At 43.0% G+C, this 25,471-nt stretch overlaps 1 protein-coding gene across 1 annotated transcript in view; it reads left to right on the top strand.

Moving 5' to 3' along the window:
* The window catches only part of LOC128686032 (protein turtle-like), a 660,191-nt gene that overhangs the window by 266,280 nt on the left and 368,440 nt on the right, over positions 1 to 25,471 (top strand). Inside the window, exon 3 of the mRNA XM_070083444.1 lies at positions 15,854 to 15,986. Coding sequence (XP_069939545.1) covers positions 15,854 to 15,986 — 133 coding nt within the window. The remainder of the gene's footprint in view (positions 1 to 15,853; positions 15,987 to 25,471) is intronic.

The raw sequence follows: 25,471 nt of genomic DNA, 5'->3' as shown, positions 1-25,471 counted from the left end.
CTATGATGAAACTGGCATAGCTACAATGAAGCTGGCATAGCTACAATGAAGCTGGCATAGCTACAACGAAACTGGCATAGCTACAATGAAACTGGCATAGCTACAACGAAACTGGCATAGCTACAATGAAGCTGGCATAGCTACAACGAAACTGGCATAGCTACAATGAAGCTGGCATAGCTACAACGAAACTGGCATAGCTACAATGAAGCTGGCATAGCTACAACGAAACTGGCATAGCTACAATGAAGCTGGCATAGCTACAACGAAACTGGCATAGCTACAATGAAGCTGGCATAGCTACAACGAAACTGGCATAGCTACAGTGAAACTGGCATAGCTACAATGAAACTGGCATAGCTACAATGAAACTGGCATAGATACAACAATTTCACTTAACTTACTCTCTCACCACACTATACTTGGGGCAGCTTCATCATAGAACATTTTACTGCATAAGGTTTATCTCAGGCCAACATTTTTTTTTTTTTTTTTTTTTAGGTGTGAAGATGAGCATTTTTTTTTTTTTTGATAAAAACATTAGTTATTTTATGTTTTGAGGTGAAGTCATTACTAACATATTTTACTAAAAATTCATCACACAAATTATTTTTTTCTTTCTCATATTCTTTATTACTATTTAGATTTTCAGACAGTTTCTGAATTTGGTAATTTATATTATTTTTTTGATGAGGATGTTTGACCAGTATCGAGAAGATGTTTCAAGAGAATCTTTTCAATAAAGTTTATATTAATTATATTAGCCTGACATTTAGTCGTTTCATTTTTAGGTGATTTCCTTATTAAGTGAAAGACTTAATAAATATATAGATAAATGGTTCTTAGAACCGAGAAGTTGATAAATTAGACACATGTGCAACACATGTACAAGATTCCAATAAATATCACTAAAAAGGCTCAATGGAAACGTGTAAAATATATCTGATATAGTTTTAAGGGAGATTATTAATGTAATTTTCTTAAGGTTGTTCACTGGGTTTCAAAGATTATCGATGACATAATTGTTAAATAAACTGCACTTAACCTCTTGAACACCAAGCTAAAAATAATTAAATTCCTAATACAGAGATTAAACTCTCAGTATATATAAGCTGAGAGAAATATACGTGTCGGTGATTATATCTTGTGTTATTTTTAAATTTCATTAAAAAATAAGGAAAAATCAAAACAATAATGCTAAAAACAGTAGCTGTCTTAATGATCTTTATATAGATGATAAATTAGACACATGTGCAACACTTGGGTATCTTTACTGGGGAAACGTTTCGCCACACATTGGCTTTATTAGTCCTATACCAGGAAGAATGGTGAAGATCAGAAGGAGTTTGAGGTAGTCAGTCCCTCAGCCTGTAGTCGATGTAATCAGTCTATCAATCTTGAAAGAATACAGGATATGCGCGAAGAAGTAACTTATATACTGTAGACAGGTGAGGTGAAGCAGGGAATTCTTCACTTGCCTGACCTATAGGCATCACCTTCTTCCACATGTGAATTTGTCCACTGTGATACCGCCTACGACTGCTACACCTCACCTGTCTACAGTATGTAAGTCACTTCTTCGCACATATGCTGTATTCTTTTCAAGATTGATGGATTGATTACATCGACTCCAGGCTGAGGGACTGATTACCTCAAACCCCTTCTGATCTTTACCATTCTTCTTTGTATAGGACTGATGAAGCCACTGTGTGGCGAAACGTTTCCCCAGTAAAGATACCCAAGTGTTGCACATGTGTCTAATTTATCATCTATATAAAGATCATTAAGACAGCTACTGTTTTTATTATTATTGTTTTGATTTTTCCTTATTTTTTAATGAAATTTAAAAATAACACAAGATATAATCACCGACACGTATATTTCTCTCAGCTTATATGTACTGAGAGTTTAATCTCTGTATTAGGAATTTAATTATTTTTACCTTGGTGTTCAAGAGGTTAAGTGCAGTTTATTTAACAATAATGTCATCGATAATCTTTGAAACCCAGTGAACAACCTTAAGAAAATTACATTAATAATCTCCCTTAAAACTATATCAGATATATTTTACACGTTTCCATTGAGCCTTTTTAGTGATATTTATTGGAATCTTGTACATGCTAAGAAATTAAGAATAATAAGCATTACTAATACTTCGATTTACATATCTAAAAGTAAGATAATCTTACATAACCCCTTGTCTAGCAAGTTAAATTTTGTAAGTGTCATGAAGATTAGATACAGCTGTATTCCCAGCTGTGAAGCAGCTGTCCATGCAGCAAGGGTATATATTAATAAAAGGTCACATCAAATATCCCTTATTAAAATGGACTTCACTAATGTATTTATCTTACTGTTTGGGGACCACGAAATTAACTCGTGTGAGGGTCGGCATTCGATTCTACATGTATGTGGAAGCAGGGAGAGAGTAACTGCTTCTGCCCCCTCCTCTTCGCCCTGTGGGAGTGTGTATATGGATGGGTATGACTATGTGTGTACGTAGGTGTTTGTGTTACTTTTTTTGTGTTTTCGAGCGTATTCATAAGTAGGTACCACTTATCAAAGGCACTTGTCTGTCGATAGACACTTCACCTGTTGTATGATCAAGGTGTAGATCAGGTGTGTGTGTGTGTGTGTGTGTACTCACCTATTTGTACTCACCTATTTGTGGTTGCAGAGGTCGAGCCATAGCTCCTGGCCCCGCCTCTTCGCTGATTGCTACTAGGTCCTCTCTTTCCCTGCCCCATGAGCTTTATCATACCTCGTCTTAAAACTATGTATGGTTCCCTCCTCCACTACGTCACTTTCTAGGCTATTCCACGGCCTGACTACTCTATGACTGAAGAAATACTTCCTAACATCCCTTTGATTCATCTGAGTCTTCATCTTCCAATTGTGACCTCTTGTCTCTCTGTCCCTTCTCTGGAACATCCCGTCTTTGTCCACCTTGTCTATTCCGCGCAGTATTTTATATGTCGTTATCATGTCTCCCCTGACCCTCCTGTCCTCCAGTATCGTCAGGCCGATTTCCCTCAACCTTTCTTCGTAGGACAATCCCCCTTAGCTCTGGGACTAGTCTTGTTGCAAACCTTTGCACTTTCTCTAATTTTTTGACGTGCTTGACTAGGTGTGGATTCCAAACTGGTGCTGCATACTCCAGTATGGGCTTGACGTAAATGGTATACAGAGTCTTGAACGAATCCTTACTGAGGTATCGGAACGCTATCCGTAGGTTTGCCAGGCGCCCGTATGCTGCAGCAATTATCTGATTGATGTGCGCCTCAGGAGATATGCTCGGCGTTATACTCACCCCCAGACACTATATTGTGTCTGCGGTCCTCTTTGCCCTTCCCCAATCTTCATGACTTTGCATTTGGCAGGGTTAAACTCAAGGAGCCAGTTGCTGGACCAGGCTTGTAGTCTGTCCAGGTCTCTTTGTAGTCCTGCCTGATCCTCATCCGATTTGATTCTTCTCATTAACTTCACATCATCTGCAAACAAGGACACTTCTGAGTCTATCCCGTCCGTTATGTCATTCACATATACCAAGAACAGCACAGGTCCTAGGACTGACCCCTGTGGAACCCAGTTTGTCACAGGCGCCCATTCTGACACCTCGTCACGTACCATGACTCGTTGTTGCCTCCCTGTCAGGTATTCTCTGATCCATTGCAGTGCCTTTCCTGTTATATGTGCCTGATCCTCTAGCTTTTGCAGTAACCTCTTTTGAGGAACTGTGTCGAAGGCCTTCTTGCAGTCCAAAAAAATGCAATCGATCCACCCCTCTCTCTCTTGTCTTACTTCTGTCACCGTGTCATAAAACTCCAGTAGGTTTGTGACACAGGATTTTCCTTCCCTGAAACCGTGCTGGTTGTCAATTATACACTTGTTTCTTTCCAGGTGCTCCACCACTCTCCTCCTGATGATCTTCTCCATGACTTTGCATACTATACACGTTAGTGATACAGGTCTGTAGTTTAGTGCCTCATATCTGTCTCCCTTTTTAAAAATTGGGACTACATTTGCCATTTTCCATACCTCAGGGAGTTGCCCAGTTTCAAATGATGTGTTGAAGATCTTTGTTTATGGCACACACAGTATCTCTGCTCCCTCTTTAAGGACCCACGGAGAGATGTTGTCTGGTCCCACCGCCTTTGAGGTGTCAAGTTCGCATAGCAGCTTCTTCACCTCCTCCTTGGTTATATGTACCTCATCCAGCACTTGCTGGTGTACCCCCCTGTTCTGATTTCCTGGAGTCCTACTGGTTTCCACTGTAAATACTTCTTTAAATCTCGTGTTGAGCTCCTGACATACCACTCGGTCGTTTCTTGTGAACTCCCCATCACCCTTCCTCAGTCTGATTACCTGGTCCTTGACTGTTGTTTTCCTCCTGATGTGGCTATACAACAGCTTCGGGTCAGACTTGACTTTCGATGATGTGTCATTTTCATATTATCGCTGAGCCTCCCTTCTTATCTGTGCATATTCGTTTCTGGCTCTTCGGCTAATCTCTTTATTTTCCTGAGTTCTCTGTCTTCCGTACATTTTCCATTCTCTAGTACACCTAGTTTTTGCCTCCCTACACCTTTGGGTGAACCAAGGATTCGTTCTGTTCTTCCCATTATTTCTGTTTCCCTTGTGAACAAACCTCTCCTCTGCCTCCTTGCATTTTGTTGCCACATAGTCCATCATTTCTTGTACTGGTTTTCTTGACAATTCCCTCTCCCACTGAATGTCTTGCAGGAAGTTCCTAAAGCCTGAGTAGTTCTCCCTTTTGTAGTTTGGTTTTTCCCAACTTATTCCTGCTACTCTCTCCACTTGAAGCACAGAGCCAAATGATCACTAGCTCCCAGGGGCCTTTCATACATGATATCCTCGATGTCCGAACTACTCAAGGTGTGTAGTGTGTGTGTGTGTGTGTGTGTGTGTGTGTGTGTGTGTGTGTGTGTGTGTGTGTGTGTGTGTGTGGTGTGTGTGTGTGTGTGTGTGTGTGTGTGTGTGTGTGTGTGTGTGTGTGTGTGTGTGTGAGTGTGTGTATGTGTGTCTGTGTCTGTGTGTTTGTGTGTGTGTTTGTATGCGTGTGTGCGTGTACTCACCTAGTTGAGGTTGCGGGGGTCGAGTCCGAGCTCCTGGCCCCGTGTGTGTGTGTGTGTGTGTGTGTGTGTGTGTGTGTGTGTGTGTGTGTGTATGCTTGTCTGTGTGTGTGTGTGTGTGTGTGTGTGTGTGTGTGTGTGTGTAAGTGTGTAAGTGTGTAAGTGTGTGTGTGTGTACTCACCTAATTGTGGTTGCAAGGGTTGATTCATAGCTCCTGGCCCCGCCCCTTCACTTCTCGCTATTTGGTTACTCACTCCCTACTCAGCTGACTTTATCATACCTCTTCTTAAAGTTACGTATGGATCATGCCTCCGCCACCTCCTTTTCCAGACTATTCCACTTTCTGACTACTCTGTGACTATAGAAATACTTCCTAACATCCCTGTGGCTCATCTGAGTCTTCAACTTCGAATTATAACCCCTCGTTGGTGTGTCCCATCTCTGGAACATGCTGCCCCTGTCCACCTTGTTGATTCCTCTCTGTATTTTATATGTTATCACATTCTCCCCGTCCCTCCTGTCCTCCAGTGTCGCCAGGTCCATTTCACTTAACCTCTCCTCGTAGGACATGCCCCTAGACTCTGTGACTAGTCTCACTGCTAACCATTGCACTTTCTCTAATTTCTTGACATGCTTGGCCAGGTGTGGGTTCCAAACTGGTGCTGCACACTCTAATATGGCCCTGATGTACACGGTGTACAGAGTCCTGAACGACTCATTACTTAGATGTCTGAATGCTATTATTAGGTTTCCTAGTCGCCCGTATGCCGCAGCAGTTATTTGGTTTGCCTCAGGAGATGTGTTCTGTGTTATACTCACCCCAAGGTCCTTTTCCTTCAGTGAGGTTTGTAGTCTTTAGCCCCCTAGTCTACATACTGCCTGCGGTCTTTGCCCTTCCCCGATCTGGACAGGCCTGTAGCCTGTCCAGATCCCTTTGTAGTCCTGCCTGGTCTTCCTCCGATTGAATTCCCCTCATTAACTTGACATCGTCTGCAAACATAGACACTTCCGAGTCTATTCTTTCCATCATGCCATTCACATATCTCAGAAACAGCACTGGTCCTTGGACTGATCCCTGTGGAACCCCGCTCGTCACAGGCGCCCACTCCGACACCTCGTTGCGTACCATGACTCACTGCTGCATTCCTGTCAGCTATTCTCTGATTCATTGCAGTGCCTTCCCTGTTATACCTGCCTGGTCCTCCATCTTTAGCTCTAATTTGTTGTTTGTAACTGAGTCAAAAGCCTTCTTACAGTCCACGAAAATGTAATCTACCCACCCTTCTGCTGTCAGCTTGTCTGATTATTCAAGTAGATTTGTGACACAGGATTTTCCCTCCGTGAATCCGTGCTGGTTGTCATTAATAAGCTCATTCCTTTCTAGGTGCTCCACCACTCTTCTCCTGATAATCTTCATGATTTTACATACTATATATGTCAGTTATACTGGGCTGTAGTTTAGTGCTGCGTGTCTGTCTCATTAAAAAAAAAATTCACTACATTTGCTGTCTTCCATGCCTCAGGGAGCTGCCCTGTTTTGATAGATGTGTCGAAGATTGTTGTGAGTGGTATACAGAGCGCCTCTGCTCCCTCTCTCAGGACCCACAGAGAGATGTTATCCGGCCCCATCGTCTCTGAGGTATCTAGTTCGCTTCGCAGCATCCTCACCTGTTTTTCGGTTGTATGTATTGTGTCTAGCACTTGATGGTGCACCCCACCCCTTCGTGTTTCAAAAGTCCTTTCTATCTCCAATGTGAATACTTCTTTAAATCTCTTGTTGAGCTCCTCACATACTTCTCTGTCATTTCTTGTGATCTCGCCTCCTTCTTTCCTCAGCCTGATTACCTGGTCCTTGAGTGTTGTTATGCCCCTGGTATGACTGTACAGCAGCTTTGGGTTTGGCTTGGCTTTCGCAGCTGTCATTATCATATTGTCACTGGGCCTCCCTCCTTACCTTCGCATATTCATTTCTGGCTCTTCGATTACTCTCCTTATCTCTTGGGTTCTTTGCCTCCTTTACTTCTTCCATTCTCCAGCGTATTAAGTTTTGGCCTCTCTACACCTCTGGGTGAACCAAGGGCTCATTCTGGCCTTTTCATTACTTGTGTTTACCTTGGGTACAATCCTCTCCTCTGCTGCCTTGCATATTGTCGTCACAAATTCCATCATCTCATTTACTCATTTCCCTGCCAGTTCTCTCTCCTGCTGAACCTCATGCAGGAAGTTTCTGAAGCCTTTGTAGTCCTCTCTCTTGTAGTTTGACTTCTTCAGCTCTTCCCTTCCTGCTTCCCTCTCCACTAGTAACTCTATGTAATCAAAACTCAGAACAACATGATCACTAGCTCCGAGGCCTTTCATATGTGATGTCCTCAATATCTGCGCTTCTTAAGGTGAATACTAGGTCCAGTCTTGCTAGTTCGTCTTCTCCTTTCTCTCTGGTAGTGTCTCTAACATGCTGATGCATTAGGTTTTCCAGTACCACCTCCAACATCTTTGCCCTCCACGTTTCTTGGCCCCCATGTAGTTCCAGGTTTTTCCAAGCGATTTCTTGGTGTTTGAAGTCACCCACAACCAATAGCTTTGTTCTGCCCATATGAGCCCTTCTGGCCAGTTCTTCTAGTGTGTCAGCCATTGCTCTGTTACTCTCATCATATTCTTGTCTTGGCCTCCTGCTATTCTGCTATGTTGCAATTACCACCTTGGGACGTCCAGACTGAAGTGTTCCTATTATGTAGTCTCTTGTTTTTCCTTTGTCTCACCCTCTCTCCAGATCCTCAAAATTCAATTGGTTTTTGATGAGCAGTGCCACTCCTCTACCCCTTATGATCCCTCTGTCTTTCCTCAGGATCTGATATCCAGTTGGAAAGATGGCATCTTGCGTGCTTGTGTGTGGATGTGATTATGGGTGTATGAGTGTGGGTGTATGAATGCGGGTGTGTGTGGATGTGATTATGGGTGTATGAGTGTGTTTCTATGTGTGTGGATGTATGAGTGTGTTTGTATGTGTGTGGATGTATGAGTCTGGGAGTGTGTGTGTTGATGTATGAGTGTGGGTGTATGTGTGTGTATGAATGATTGTGGGTGTATGAGTGTGGTAGTGTGTGTTTGGATGTATGAGAGTATATGTATGAATGTGTATATATTCGTGTGGGTGTATATGTGTGGATGTATGAGCATGGGTGCGGGAGGATGAGTTTTGGTGTATGAGCGTGAATCTCTGTGTGTAGGTCTATGTGAGTGTGAAAAGTTGTGGGTGGAAGTGTGTTAGGGTGTATGTGTGTGTGTATGTGTGTGTGTGCTTCGCGTGTTAGAAGTGATGCTGCTGTGCTCTTCCATACCTCATGGAGCTGCCCTGTTTTGATAGATGTGTCGAAGATTGTTGTGAGTTGAATACAGAGCGCCTCTGCTCCCTCTCTCAGGACCCACAGAGAGATGTTATCCGACCCCATCGTTTCTGAGGTATCTAGTTCGCTTCGCAGCTTCCTCACCTCTTTTTCGGTTGTATGTATTGTGTCTAGCACTTGATGGTGTACCCCACCCCTTCGTGTTTCAAAAGTCCTTTCTATCTCCAATGATCCAATAGCCTCCAACTAGCTTGTACCTTCTGTGCTTATCCTTCTCCCTAGAGACCCTAGTCTAATAGACGCCTATCTGCTTCCCCTGACTGTTTTAAGTCACCAATTACTGTTCGTTATTAAGTACTTGTTAGACTATTCCTTTTCATACTAAGTAAGATTGAACCCGTCACAAAAAAGTTAGTGGCATCTTGAACCCACACCTGACTCCCCAAACAAAGCAACCTGTAAATTATCCCCAATAGAAATTAGCCACTTTGTCTGAATTTTATGGGTTATCCTAGGTTCTCCACACATATGCTGCTATGTATGATAATCTATGTATTTGTGTATACCTGAATAAACTTACTGACTTATTGGCTAAATATAATTGATTTCTGTTTACTGTGCTTCTTTCACTGGTTACACCCTGATTTCATGTGGCAACACCGCCACATGATGGCCTGCTGTCTCGTCTTATGCCACTAATATCACTTTCAAATTCACTTGTATTATTATTATTATTATTATTATTATTATTATTATTATTATTATTATTATAATCAAGGGTGAAGCGCTAAACCCGGAAAATTATACAGCTCCTGGGTGGGGGGGTTATGTGGAAGGCATTCAGGCTTAATTCGGGGAACTGGAGCACAGATCCAATTCCCTAAATCAAGAGCCCCTCACCAACATCAAGGAACCTTCCTTGAGGGGAAAATTCACTTGTAAAATTTTGGCTCCTACCACCCTTATCTGACTCAGGGTAACTTGTAATTCACTTCAGGGGTTGTTCACTGACCCTGACAAATTTAATGATCCCTGTAGTATTCTTGGGTAGTCCACGAAACATTTAAATTCACAGAGCACTGTGTATGTGTGTGGGTGAGTGTGAGTGTGTGTGTGTGTGTGTGTGTGTGTGTGTGTGTGTGTGTGTGTGTGTGTGTGTGTGTGTGTGTGTGTGTGTGGTTGCAGGGGTCGAGACTCAGCTCCTGATCCCGCCTCTTCACTGATCGCTACTAGGTCCTCCCTCTCCCTGCTCTATGAGCTTTATCATACCTCGTCTTAAAGCTATGTATGGTTCCCGCCTCCCCTACGTCACTTGCTAGACTATTCCACATCCTGACTACTCTGTGGCTGAAGAAACACTGTCTAACATCCCTTTGAAAATTTCTCCACATACAATGTCTTGAACGATTCCTTACTAAGGCACCGGAATGCTATTCTCAGGATTGAAAGGTGCCCATATACTGGTCTATAGTTTAGTGGTCTATAGTTCAGTGTGTGTGTGTACTCACCTAATTGTACTCACCTAATTGTGGTTGCAGGGGTCGAGACACAGCTCCTGGCCCCGCCTCTTCACTGATCGCTACTAGGTCCTCTCTCTGTTTCTAGAACTTTGTCATATCTCGTCTTAAAGCTATGTATGGCCCCTGCCTCCACTACATCACTTGTTGGGGTATTCCACTTCCTGACGACTGTATGACTGAAGAAATACTTCCTAACAACCCTATGACTCGTCTGAGTCTTCAGCTTCCAAATATGACCCCTTGTTTCTGTGTCCCCTGTCTGGAACAGCCTGTCTCTGTCTACCTTATCTATTCCATGCAGTATTTTGTATGTCATTATCATGTCTCCCCTGACCCGCCTGTCCTCCAATGTCGTCAGTCCGATTTCCCTCAGCCTTTCTTGTACTCACCTAGTTGAACTCACCTAGTTGAGGTTGCAGGGGTCGAGTCCAAGCTCATGGCCCCGCCTCTTCACTGGTCGCTACTAGGTCACTCTCCCTGAACCGTGAGCTTTATCATACCTCTTCTTAAAGCTATGTATGGATCCTGCCTCCACTACATCGCTTCCCAAACTATTCCACTTCCTGACTACTCTGTTGCTGAAGAAATACTTCCTAACATCCCTGTGATTCATCTGTGTCTTCAACTTCCAACTGTGTCCCCTTGTTGCTGTGTCCCATCTCTGGAACATCCAGTCTTTGTCCACCTTGTCAATTCCTCTCAGTATTTTGTATGTCGTTATCATGTCCCCCCCTATCTCTCCTGTCCTCTAGTGCCGTCAGGTTGATTTCCCTTAACCTCTCCTCATAGGACATACCTCTTAGCTCTGGGACTAGTCTTGATGCAAACCTTTGCACTTTCTCTAGTTTCTTTACGTGCTTGGCTAGGTGTGGGTTCCAAACTGGTGCCGCATACTCCAATATGGACCTAACGTGCACGCTGTACAGGGTCCTGAACGATTCCTTATCAAGATGTCAGAATGCTGTTCTGAGGTTTGCTAGGCGCCCATATGGTGCGGTAGTTATTTGGTTGATGTGCGCTTCAGGAGATGTGCCTGGTGTTATACTCACCCCAAGAATTTTTTCCTTGAGTGAAGTTTGTAGTCTCTGGCCCCCTAGACTGTATTCCGTCTACGGTCTTCTTTGCCCTTCCCCAATCTTCATGACTTTGCACTTGGTGGGGTTGAACTCCAGGAGCCAATTGCTGGACCAGATCTGCAGCCTGTCCAGATCCCTTTGTAGTTCTGCCTGGTCTTCGATCGAATGAATTCTTCTCATCAACTTCACGTCATCTGCAAACAGGGACACTTCGGAGTCTATTCCTTCCGTCATGTCGTTCACAAATACCAGAAACAGCACTGGTCCTAGGACTGACCCCTGTGGGACCCCGCTGGTCACAGGTGCCCACTCTGACACCTCGCCACGTACCATGACTCGCTGCTGTCTTCCTGACAAGTATTCCCTGATCCATTGTAGTGCCTTCCCTGTTATCCCTGCTTGGTCCTCCAGTTTTTGCACTAATCTCTTGTGTGGAACTCGTGTGTGTGTGTGTGTGTGTGTGTGTGTGTGTATGTGTGTGTGTGTGTGTGTGTGTGTGTGTGTGTGTGTGTGTGTGTGTGTGTGTGTGTGTGCGTGTTTCTGTACGTGTGTGTGTGCGCGTGCGCATGTGTGTGTACTCACTTAGCTGTGGTTGCAGGAGTCGAGTCACACCTCCTGGCCCCGCCTCTTCACTGGTCGCTACTCGGTCGTTCTTCCCGCTCCATGAGCTTTATCATACTTCTTCTTAAAGCTATGTATGGATCCTGCCGCCACTACATCACTACCCAGACTGTTCCACTTGTTGACAATTCTGTGACTAAAGAAATAATTCCTAACATCCCTGTGGTTCATCTGAGGTTTCAACGTCCGTGACTCCTTGTTGCTGTGTCCCATCTCTGGAACATACTGTCTCTGTCCACTTTGTCAATTCCTCTCAGTATTTAATATGTTGTTATCATATACCCCTTACTTCTCCTGTCTTCCAGTGTTGTCGGTCAAGTCGATTTCCCTTAGGTTCTCCTCGTAGGACATATCCCTTAGCTCCAGGACTAGTCTTGTTGTAAACTTTTGCACCTTCCCTAGTTTCCTCACATGCTTGACTAGTTGTGGGTTCCAAACTGACGCTGCATACACCAATATTGGCCTAACTTACACAGTGTACAGGATTCTGAATGACTCCGTATTTAGATGCCGGAGACTATTGGTCCAGGAAGTGGAAAGAACTCCCTCAATGTAACTCGTATTACACAGTGCCAACAAAGGGTTATCAGGCACTTGCCTTAGAGCTCAGAAAATATCATAGGTTATACCATCCTCTCCAGGAGCATTTGATCGACCTTTAGTTAATGCATTATCTAATTCATTCTCGTTGAATAGGCAGTCACTCTCATCAATATTGTGCCTCGTAAAATTAATCAGTTTCAACATGTCTTCAGAAGTACTCTCTAACTTTTTTCTTATATGTGATGGAAGGTTTTCATGCCTGGATGTTTTGGACCAGTCATTTATGAGGTCATTTACTTTTTCGAGAAGAAAGGGATGAGCAACATTGCCAGTCTTTTTCCTGGTTATTTTATTTATACCTTTCCAAGCCAAACTTAAAGGGGTGGACCTATTTAATCCACTAACAAATTATTCCCATCCCTGTTGCCTAAGTTCTTGCTTTCTATTCCTGGCATTTATTAGTGCAGCTTGGAATGTTCTGAGCAGGTCTGGGGTTCTACATTCACGGTATGCTTTACCAATCCTCCTAGCTGCTGCATATGTTAGATTACGTAGCTCTGGATCATTATGGTATTTACATTGGTTTTTATTGTCATTTATAGTGAAAGGTTTGTTTTCTTTTCCTGTCCACTTGATCTGTGAGAACACTCTCAATAGTGGCAACTATATCATCATTAAATTTATTGTGTGCCAGTGGGCTCGTAATTCTTATACCATTGATCCAAGTGGTTAATAAAGTTATCTCTGTGTTCTGGTTTGAGAATAAGTTTCCTTCTTCTGTATTTAGCTTCTTGATTGCTGGAGATGTGATCAAGATTGAGAGTTGTGAGTCTAGGGAAGTGATGAGATAGATCATCAACTATGACAGAGTTATGCATCGTATATGATATATTAAATCCAAGGCACAGATCTAGTATGCCACCATATATGTGAGTAGGCTCAGTAGTGCCCATAATTCGAACATTATCATGCTCATTTATCAATTTCACTAGTTTAGTTCCATTGGTGTTTGTTATATTCTTATGTCTGGCATTAAAGTCTCCAAGAATGAGGGTAGGTTCACTGTTGATGCGATCTAGTAAAGCAACAGGTCGAAGCTGGTTCGCTGGGGCATAAAGATTAAAAATGTTTATGGAAAAATCGCCTGTATATACTTTGACACCATGATACTGCATGTTTACTCGACTCTACAGGGCAAGGAGTGAATGTGGCAAGTTCTTTCTGACATACATCACACAACAGTTGGTGGACCTTAAGTTATAAGCTGCATATCCAGGCAACTCTCGTGGAGGTGCTCCATCTTTCAGTCTGCATTCCTGCAAACAGATGACATCAATATTCTTGGTTGCACTAATATGATGTAAGTCAGGCAACCGCTTCCTGATGGAAGCAATGTTCCGTGAAAAGATTTGTAATGTATCCATTGTAGTGAGTTATTACAATCTCTTGCTCATAAGATGGTAAGACTACTATGCTTTGGCTACAGTGTGCAGATACTTAAGATCAAATAGCGTAGTTTGTACGTCTTTATCTTCAGAACCTTTTTCTTTAAGCATTTTTCGGCATCTTGGCAGCCGGTTCCAAAGCAAGTCTTGAAGCCATGAGTCACGGGCTTCTTTCTTACAAATTGCTTGAAACTGAACGGAGATTGCTGCACTTTTGACATCATCACCGTACTCAGGAGCATCATCCTGACAACATATATTTATTAAACTTGTCAGGATCTGTTCAAGATACTCAATTTTTTTCTACAAGTTTGTTATAATTTGAATAAGGTCAGGCGAATCCAATGCCTCTCCAGAGGATGGCACTTCTGAGTTAGTTCTTTCTTTAACACCTATCACCTTAATAGGTTCTATGGTTATATAAGTGTTCTCTGATGGTGCCTGTGGCAAGACTGTCTCATCATTCATTGTAGGTAGGTCCAAACCCCTTTCTATACAAAGTTCAATCAAAGGGCCCCGATTTTTATTTTCACGTGGAACCTAAACTTACCTACCACACCCTCTCTAAATGTTTCTCCTACTTTAGCATTTAGGTCCCTTACCACAATTACTCTCTCACTTGGTTCAAAAGTTCCTACACTTTCACATCCAACCCTTACTTTAATCCACATAATCCTTGAATTTATACATTTGTATTCCCTCTTCTCTTTCCATAACTGATCCTTCAACATTATTGCTACCCCTTCCTTAGCTCTAACTCTCTCAGATACTCTTGACTTAATCCCATTTATTTCTCCCCACTGAAACTCACCTACCCCCTTCAGCTTTGTTTTGCTTAGAGCCAAGACATCCAACTTCTTTTCATTCTTAACTTTAGCAATCATCTTTTTCTTATCATCCACGCAAATTCAAGCATCACAGTTTTATGAAGTTTTTCTTCTCGTTTTTAGTGTTTTATTACGAGAGAATGGGTTTCTAGCCCATTGCTCCCGGCATTTTAGTCGCGTCATACGACACGCATTACTTATGGGGAAAAGATTCTTTTCCACTTCCCCATGGAAAATAGAGGAAATAAAGAAGAGCAAGAACTATTAAGAAAAATAAGAAAAACCAAGAGATGGGGAAGGAGAGGAGGAGTTTGAGGTAATCAGTCCCTCAGCCTGGAATCGATGTGTTCAGTCCATCACTCTCGTAGAAAGTACAGCATGTGGTCGGAAAAATGGCTTATATACTGTAGTCAGGTGAGTGGAAGCAGGAGGAGGAGGGATCACAGTGGAACCATCCACTATTGTAAGTAGGTCTTCGTCCTAAGGTTGAAGAAGTATTGAAGAATTCCTTGTATCAAATTCCCATGATGTTGCTTTGTCTGACAGATGTGATAAATGGTTTTCAAAACCGACAAGTTGAAGATTGAGACACTTAGGCAACATATGGAAATCTTTATTAAGGAAATGTGTGTAAGCAACTTCTCCTGTCATATGCTGTACTTTCTACAAGATTGATGGACTGAACACATCGGTGATGATATAGGTAGGTAGTCAAGGTCCTGTCAAACACATCTTATATTCTACTCAAGCTTTAAGATTTTAACTTGTCTAATGTATCTTAATTTCTTCCCAAGATTTATTAATTATAAGTTAATCCACTTTGTATAATCCTAAAGCAATATTCATATTAATTTCAAAACTTTTTATTATAACACTTCATTCTGTTATATTTTCGTCGACTGTGGACTTGCTAAATAAAACCTTCTTAGCCTTTTGGGCAGAACTTGAAAGTTCGAGGAAAGAGGCGCATCTCAGTAGGCAAACTGAAAAGAACAAAAAGGCACAATACCATCACTGGAAAAATACACAATACCGAAACGTCGCGTTAACCTCCTTTTTCCTATATACGGGTTATTTGTGTAGTAGGCCTACTGTCTCCAGCACGGGAGGCCCTATTCTTGCTCACCAACTCTCGCATATGTATTTGTCTAAACTATTTTTAATGTAGCCCAAAGTGAAGACAATTATCATAGGGCACATTTGAAATCGTTGTTACTACCAAATTTTGGCGTTTACCATTTATAAATCTTACCATTCTACCGTTCATACCATTCATAAATTTTACCATTCTTCACATGCACAAGACATGATTATCAAGTCAATCAAGCCTTTGAAAAAACACTAACAACCCACAAACACTTGACGGAGTCCTTTTTTCTTCAGGAGTGTGGCGCCGCGTGGAGGCGGTGTCGGGAAGGGAGGCTGTGCTACCCTGCGAGGTGGGAACATTTGAACCTTCCGACATGGTGTATGTTGTCCTGTGGTACAGGGACGGCAACAAGGAACCGATATACAGGTAAGCTGCTGATCTAAATCCCTGTAATCCATACTGGTGCATTGGTCAAGCTAACATAAGATTTCAAGTATACTAGACGTATTACGGACATTACGCAGTCTGTGAGAGATATCCACATATTCCTATGATCACAGTCCCATGAGCCTCATTGCATGTCATAATTGGAATAGGGCATAGTGTAGCACAGGTTGGTAATACAGTTAAATATTAGTATTGAAGATTAAAAGATAATTAGAAAAGTAATCTTTCCCCATACAGTGGCTTCATTAGTCCATACAAAGGCGATTGGTGAAGAACAGGAGGAGTTTGAGGTAATCAGTCCCTTAGCCTCAATTGAGTCGATGTAATCAGTCCATCAATGTAACCAGTCCATCAAGATTGATGGACTGATTACCTCAAACTCCTCCTGTTCTTCACCATTCTCCTTCGTATGGACTGATGAACCCACTGTGTGGCGAAACGTTTCCTCATTAATGATTCCCAAGTGTTACACATGTGTATCTTTTATCAATTAGAAAAAGCTTTCACAGATCATCATATGGAAACAAACACATAAATTTCTTGAATTAAAAAAAATACATATCTTTAGACATACGTAGGCCAAATTTCATTCAAACGTATCAAAGAGACCAGAGAGACTAATATCCTGAAATACACAAGCGGATTAAGCACTGTTCAGCACTTGCGTTATTAAGTTATCAACATGGAACTGTGTATGCAAATCAGATGCGATACTCGGAAATTATCGCGTGAAAACTGTTTTTTTTTAATTTTTCTAGCAGTTTCTTCCAAAAAGTTAATTGGAATTTATGTGGGCCAAAATCAGTCCGGTTTTTCCCTAAGTAAGACTGACCAGCTATAAAGAAATTATGTGCAGTAATTAGGTATGTTTTACGTAATAAACTTTGTGTACATAAAATACTAATTTTTTTTACAATGGTCTTGATGACACAGATGTTAATGGTACATAAAATAACATTAAGTTAATTTAACCTACGACTGCCAGTTATAGCCAGAGTTTCTTCTGGTAAGAAGAAATTCTCCAGTTCGCAGAAAACAATTTAATTTACAATAATGGCACGTGATAACTTTCTCCAAAAATTCAAACATAAAGAGATTGTTTCCTATGAGGAAAACACTTCAGCACTGAAAGTTTAAAGCCGACCGGAAGATGCATTTTCAAGATACTGCTCAGACCCCAACAAAATTTGTGCTTATAAATCCTTAACTCATAAAACGTTCCATCCATTTCACCCGATGCATCAGATGTTGAAGATTAATATCATTCAGAATTGTTCATATTTTAATCAGTAGAAAGCGCTAAACCAGTAGTGGTCATATAGGACCTGTGGACTGGGAAGAAAAATCTAGTTCGTTGGATCTAGAGTCCCTCATCAGAGTCAAATAAAATAATGCAATGATGATAGATAATACTGAGCAATTAAATAATATTATGCCATTGAATAATACTACATTTAATTCTCCTCATCTTTCTTCTTCCTGAACTGTGAACCACTTGTCACTTAAAGTTCCTGCCACTGCCACTGCTGGTGACCATTTCCTCCTTACCAGCTAAATCCTTCTCACACTCGCTCCAAAACTCATCTATGCGAAGCTTCAGCTTCCTATTTTCCTCCTGAAGAAGTAGAACCTCCTTCTTCAACACTTGAACCTGAGATTCTAAAACACTACAACAAGCCATGGTGCTTAGTAACAGCCCACGCTAACTCCCAAGAGCTTAGGCAGGAATGTACAAGAAGAAGAAGAAGAAGAAGAAGAAGAAGAAGAAGAAGAATAACAAGAACAAGAACAAGAACAAGAAGAAGAAGAAGAAGAAGAAGAAGAAGAACAACAACAACAACAACAACAACAACAACAACAACAACAACAACAACAACAACAACAACAACAACAACAACAACAACAATAATAATAATGAAAGTAATATAAAAAAATGATGAATAAAAATGTATAAATATATAATAAATATAAAATGCCAACATTGTTTGTCTTTAACCTGACTTCTTGCACTACTGTTGCTAGTACTACTACTACTACTGTTACTAGTACTACTACACTACTACTATATTACTACTACTACTGTTACTAGTACTACTGCTGCTGCTGCTGCTACTGCTGCTGCTGCTGCTGTTGCAGTGCTGCTGCTACTGCTGTTATGGTGCTGCTGCTGCTGCTGTCTTGCTGCTGCTGCTGCTGCTGTTGCTGGTGCTGCTACTGCTGCTGCTGTTGCTGGTGCTGCTGCTGCTGCTGCTGTTGCTGGTGCTGCTGCTGCTGCTTGCTGGTGCTGCTACTGTGTGTTGTGTGTTGCTACTGCTGTTGCTGTTGCTGGTTGCTGGAACTGCTGCTGCTGCTGTTAATATTGCTACTGCTGCTGCTGTTACTGTTGCTACTGCTGCTGCTGCTGCTGTTACTGTTGCTACTGCTGCTGCTGCTGCTGTTACTGTTGCTACTGCTGCTGCTGCTGTTACTACTGCTGCTGCTGCTGTTGCTGTTGTTATTGTTATTGTAATACACTGCTGTTGCTGTGCTTCTGCTATTGCTGTTGCTGGTGCTGCTAGCTGCTGCTACTGTTGCTGGTGCTGCTACTACTGCTACTGTTGCTAGTTTGCTGCTCTACTGCTATTGTAGTTACTGCTGCTTGCTGCTGTGCTCTGCTACTGCTTGTGTGTTGCTGCTGCTGCTACTGCGTTGCTGGTTGCACTGGCTGCTGCTGTTGCTGTGCTGTCTGCTGCTGCTGGTTGCTGTGCTGCTGCTGCTGTTGCTGGTGCTGCTACTATATTGTTGTTACTGCTGCTGCTGCTGCTGGTGCTGCTACTGCTGCTGCTGTTGCTGGTGCTGCTGCTACTGCTGTTGCTGGTGCTGCTGCTGCTGTTGCTGGTGCTGTTTCTTGTGTTATTGAATGTTGCTACTGCTGCTGCTGTTGTGTTGCAGCTGCTGCTGTTGCTGGTGCTACTGCTGCTACTTTGTTGCTAGGTGCTGCTGCTGCTGTTGCTGGTGCTGCTGCTGCTGTTACTGCTCTGTACTGTACTGCTGCTGCTGTTGCTGGTGCTGCTGCTGCTGCTGCTGTGCTGGTGCTGCTGCTGCTGCTGTTGTACTACTACTACTCTATTGCTACTACAATTATATTACTACTACTTCTACTGTTACCACTACTGCTCATGCTGGTATACTATTATAAAAATGAGAACTAGACCAATAATAATAATAATAATAATAATAATAATAATAATAATAATAATAATAATAATAATAATAATAATAATAATAATAATAAATGATAATAATGATAATACAAAATAACAGTAATAATAATAATAATAATAATAATAATAATATTATTATTATTATTATTATTAAAAATAACAATATTTTTTATATTAAATTTTTAGAAAATTCTTCCTGAATGTGATTCCTATACAAATATCAGTTGAATTTAATTTCTTTTTTATGGAGCAGAATAATCGCTAATAAGTAGCCTGAGAGACTCACATGTTGACTATGTATAATCATCAGTGTATAATCCTGAAAATTATTAACACAATTTGCTTGAAGCTTTATTTTTCTTATAACAGTGTCCTTTAATTTAGTGTCTACCTGGATTGTTGCTTCAATGAATTATTTCTTGAAAAAAAAGTCCTTAAATCTTTATGTGTGACACACATGGAATGTAAAGGGCCAGAGATTTAAATTACGCACTTTATCTCAGTAACAGAAGGCTGCACCGTGAAGTGTGTCTCCCTCTAACGTAATGAGCCTGGGTGCACCTAACATCCTAATAACAGAGGCAAATGGATGTTCTGTTCATGCGCGGAAAGATGAATCAAACCTATGACCCATCTGTTTGAAAGAGCTGAGGTAGCATGGCTGGGGAGAGCTGTAACATGACCAGCAACTACAGTGTTATACTCGTGTGTGTACGTGTGTACTCACCTAGTTGAGGCTGCAGGGGTCGAGTCCAAGCTCCTGGTGTGTGTGTGTACTCATCTATTTGTACTTACCTATTTGTGGTTGCAGGGGACGAGTCATAGCTCCTGGCCCAGCCTCTTCGCTGATTGCTACTAGGTCCTCTCTCTCCCTGCCCCATGAGCTTTATCATACCTCTCCTTAAAACTATGTATGGTTCCCTCCTCCACTACGTCACTTTCTAGGCTGTTCCACGGCTTGACTACTCTATGACTGAAGAAATACTTCCTAACATCCCTTTGATTCATCTGAGTCTTCAACTTCCAATTGTGACCTCTTGTGTCTGTGTCCCATCTCTGGAACATCCCGTCTTTGTCCACCTCGTCTATTCCGCGCAGTATTTTATATGTCGTTATCATGTCTCCCCTGACCCTCCTTTCCTCCAGTGTCGTCAGGCCGATTTCCCTCAACCTTTCTTCGTAGGACAATCCCCGTAGCTCTGGGACTAGTCTTGTTGCAAACCTTTGCACTTTCTCTAATTTCTTGACGTGCTTGACTAGGTGTGGATTCCAAACTGGTGCTGCATACTCCAGTATGGGCCTGACGTAAATGGTATACAGAGTCTTGAACGAATCCTAACTGAGGTATCGGAACGCTATCCGTAGGTTTGCCAGGCGCCCGTATGCTGCAGCAGTTATCTGATTGATGTGCGCCTCGGGAGATATGCTTGGTGTTATACTCACCTCCAGATCTTTTTCCTTGAATGAGGTTTGCAGACTTTGGCCGTCTAAACTATATTGTGCCTGCGGTCTTCTTTGCCCTTCCCCAATCTTCATGACTTTGCATTCGGCAGGGTTAAACTCAAGGAGCCAGTTGCTGGACCAGGCTTGTAGCCTGTCCAGGTCTCTTTGTAGTCCTGCCTGATCCTCATCCGATTTGATTCTTCTCATTAACTTCACATCGTCCTCAAACAAGGACACTTCTGAGTCTATCCCTTCCGTTATGTTATTCACATATACCAAGAACAGCACGGGTCCTAGGACTGACCCCAGTGGAACCCCGCTTGTCACAGGCGCCCACTCTGACACCTCGTCACGTACCATGACTCGTTGTTGCCTCCCTGTCAGGTATTCTCTGATCCATTGCAGTGCCTTTCCTGTTATGTGTGCCTGATCCTCTAGCTTTTGCAGTAACCTCTTGTGAGGAACTGTGTCGAAGGCCTTCTTGCAGTCCAAAAAAAAATGCAGTCGATCCACCGCTCTCTCTCTTGTCTTACTTCTGTCACCTTGTCATAAAACTTTAGTAGGTTTGTGACACAGGATTTTCCCTCCCTGAAACCATGCTGGTTGTCAATTATACACTTGTTTCTTTCCAGGTGCTCCACCACTCTCATCCCGATGATCTTCTCCATGACCTTGCATACTATACACGTTAGTGATACAGGTCTGTAGTTTAGTGCCTCATGTCTGTCTCCCTTTTTAAAAATTGGGACTACATTTGCCATCTTCCATACCTAGGGGAGTTGCCCAGTTTCAAATGATGCGTTGAAGATCTTTGTTAACGGTACACACAATATCTCTGCTCCCTCTTTAAGGACCCACGGAGAGATGTTGTCTGGTCCCACCGCCTTTGAGGTGTCAAGTTCGCATAGCAGCTTCTTCACCTCCTCCTTGGTTATATGCACCTCATCCAGCACTTGCTGGTGCACCCCCCTGCTCTGATTTCCTGGAGTCCTACTGGTTTCCACTGTAAATACTTCTTTAAATCTTGTGTTGAGCTCCTGACATACGTCTTGGTCGTTTCTTGTGAATTCCCCATCACCCTTCCTCAGTCTGATTACCTGGTCCTTGACTGTTGTTTTCCTCCTGATGTGGCTGTACAACAGCATCGGGTCAGTCTTGTCTTTCGATGCTATGTCATTTTCGTTTTGCCGCTGAGCCTCCCTTCTTATCTGTGCATATTCGTTTCTGGCTCTTCGGCAAATCTCTTTATTTTCCTGAGTTCTCTGTCTTCTGTACCTTTTCCATTCTCTAGTACACCTAGTTTTTGCCTCCCTACACCTTTGGGTGAACCAAGGACTCGTTCTGTTCTTCCCATTATTTCTGTTTCCCGTGGGAACAAACCTCTCCTCTGCCTCCTTGCATTTTGTTGCCACATAGTCCATCATTTCTTGTACTAGTTTTCCTGTCAGTTCCCTCTCCCACTGAATGTCTTGAAAGAAGTTCCTCAAGCCTGAGTAGTTCCCCCTTTTGTAGTTTGGTTTTTCCCACCCTATTCCTGCTGCTCTCTCCACTTGGAGCTCAACTATGTAGTCGAAGCACAGGACCACATGATCACTAGCTCCCAGGGGCCTTTCATACATGATATCCTCGATGTCAGAACTACTCAAGGTGAATACAAGGTCCAGTCTTGCTGGTTCGTCCTCTCCTCTCTCTCTGGTAGTGTCTCTAACATGTTGATGCATGAGGTTTTCCAGTACCACATCCATCATCTTGGCTCTCCATGTTTCGGGACCCCCATGGGGCTCCAGGTTTTCCCAGTCAATCTCCTTGTGATTGAAATCACCCATAACTAGTAACTTTGCTCCCCCTATGTGTGCTCTCCTGGCCACCTCGGCTAGTGTGTCGACCATTGCTCTGTTGCTCTCATCGTATTCTTCTTTTGGCCTCCTGCAGTTCTGTGGTGGGTTGTACATTACTGCAATTATCACCTTATGTCCCTCAGACTGGACTGTTCCTACTAAGTAGTCCCTTTCGCCCGTGCCATCCATTCCTTCCATTTTCTCAAACCCCCACTGGTTTTTAATGAGCAGTGCAACTCCTCCTCCCCCTCTCCTCCCTCTGTCTTTCCTGAGGATTTGATATCCGGATGGAAAGATTGAATCTGTTATTATTCTGGCGAGTTTTGTTTCTGTGAGTGCTATTATGTCTGGGGATGTCTCCTTGATTCTTTTGTGCCACTCCTCATACTTATTTGTTATTCCATCTGCATTTGTATACCACACCTTCAACTTCTTTTCTAAGATTGTGGTCTGGGAGGTGTATTGGGGTTGGGGAAGTGGGAGACCTGATAAGGAACTATGGGTGGTTGCTGTGGGGTGGAGTTTGTAATGCAGTGGGTGGGGGCATTGGATGTGGCATGGGTGTTTTGGTTTAGAGTGTTTGGTTGCACTGGGGTTGACCTGGTTGGGAGGCTTCTATAGGAAGTTGTGGGGGAGGCTGTATTTGATCTTACTGTGTCTGGGATCTCCTGTCTGTCTTCTCCATCCCCTCTCTTTCCTCCTTTCGCCTTTGTACCATCTCTCTCTGTTTCTGCCTTTCTGCTTGTGTTCTGTCTCGGTCGAGATACACCTTCCTGTATGCCGGCATGTCCCTTAATCGTGCTTTCTCCTGCAGGATCCTGTTCCGAGTCGATTCTGCCTTGAAGGTCACTTTCACTGGCCGGGTTCTTTTTTTTACAAATCCCCCTATTCTCCGAAAATTTTCCAGCTGGGTCATGTCGTCTTCTCCTATTGCTTTCATGATGCTTTCAATTGCTTTTTTCCCCTTGTTTTCTTGCTTCATATGTTTCCCCTTCAACTTCCTGGAGCCCATACACAAAGACTGACCTCACCCTTTCATTCTCCCACTGCATATCCCTGTGCATCCCCTCATTCAATTTCATTTCCTCCATTGCAGCTTTTCTTTCTTCAGTTTCACTAGCTAATGTACTTGGGCTCAGTGGCCTGTCATTTTCCCTTCTCGGCTTTCCCTGGGCTCTGCTGTGGTCTGTTAGGGCCTCCACATATAGCTTAGCTCTTTCATTTACTACAGTCTCCACTGATTGAGCTTCTACATGCAGTTTTGCTCCTTCTTTCCCTACAGTCCCCTTATTTGTGGCTGAGGTAGCAGTCTCTGTTGTCAATCCCAAAATGTTCTTTAGTTCTTTAGGCTGTTTCAGATTTTTCAGTTCCTCTTCTAAACTCTGCATCCTGGCCTCTGCTGCTTTGACTTGCACCTCCCACTTCCTGCTTTCCATGTCTATCCTCTCTTCCATTCTCATGCTAAGTTCTTCTAGTTTCTTTTCCCATTCATGTGTGTGAGTGTACTCACCTATTTGTACTCACCTATTTGTGGTTGCAGGGGTCGATTCACAGCTCCTGGCCCCGCCTCTTCGCTGATTGCTACTAGGTCCTCTCTCTCCCTGCCCCATGAGCTCTATCATACCTCGCCTTAAAACTATGTATGGTTCCTGCCTCTACCACATCACCTTCTAGGCTATTCCGTGGCCTGACTACTCTATGACTGAAGAAATACTTCCTAACATCCCTTTGATTCATCTGAGTCTTCAACTTCCAATTGTGACTTCTTGTGTCTGTGTCCCATCTCTGGAACATCCCGTCTTTGTCCACCTCGTCTATTCCGCGCAGTATTTTATATGTCGTTATCATGTCTCCCCTGACCCTCCTGGCCTCCAGTGTCGTCACGCTGATTTCCCTCAACCTTTCTTCATAGGACAATCCCCGTAGCTCTGGGACTAGTCTTGTTGCAAACCTTTGCACTTTCTCTAATTTCTTGACGTGCTTGACTAGGTGTGGATTCCAAACTGGTGCTGCATACTCCAGTATGGGCCTGACGTAGATGGTGTACAGAGTCTTAAACGAATCCTTATTGAGGTATCGGAACGCTATCCGTAGGTTTGCCAGGCGCCCGTATGCTGCAGCAGTTATCTGATCGATGTGCGCCTCAGGAGATATGTTCGGTGTTATACTCACCCCCAGATCTTTTTCCTTGAGTGAGGTTTGCAGTCTTTGGCCATCTAAACTATATTGTGTGTGCGGTCTTCTTTGCCCTTCCCCAATATTCATGACTTTGCATTTGGCAGGGTTAAATTCAAGGAGCCAGTTGCTGGACCAGGCTTGTAGCCTGTCCAGGTCTCTTTGTAGTCCTGCCTGATCCTCGTCCGATTTGATTCTTCTCATTAACTTCACATCATCTGCAAACAAGGACTCTTCTGAGTCTACCCCTTCCGTTATGTCGTTCACGTATACCAAGAACAGCACAGGTCCTAGGACTGACCCCTGTGGAACCCCGCTTGTCACAGGCACCCACTCTGACACCTCGTCGCGTACCATGACTCGTTGTTGCCTCCCTGTCAGATATTCTCTGATCCATTGCAGTGCCTTTCCTGTTATGTGTGCCTGGTCCTCTAGGTTTTGCAGTAATCTCTTGTGAGGAACTGTGTCGAAGCCCTTCTTGCAGTCCAAAAATACGCAGTCGATCCACCCCTCTCTCTCTTGTCTTACTTCTGTCACCTTGTCATAAAACTCAAGTAGGTTTGTGACACAGGATTTTCCTTCCCTGAAACCGTGCTGGTTGTCAATTATACACTTGTTTCTTTCCAGGTGCCCCACCACTCTCCTCCTGATGATCTTCTCCATGACCTTGCATACTATACACGTTAGTGATACAGGTCTGTAGTTTAGTTCCTCATGTCTGTCTCCCTTTTTAAAAATTGGGACTACATTTGCCATTTTCCATACCTCAGGGAGTTGCCCAGTTTCAAATGATGTGCTGAAGATC

This window comes from Cherax quadricarinatus, chromosome 9, assembly GCF_038502225.1.
Source record: "Cherax quadricarinatus isolate ZL_2023a chromosome 9, ASM3850222v1, whole genome shotgun sequence".
NCBI classification, from domain to species: Eukaryota; Metazoa; Arthropoda; class Malacostraca; order Decapoda; family Parastacidae; genus Cherax; species Cherax quadricarinatus.
The sequence above is the reverse complement of the archived record's forward strand: the minus strand, read 5'-3'. Positions and strand labels throughout refer to the sequence as shown.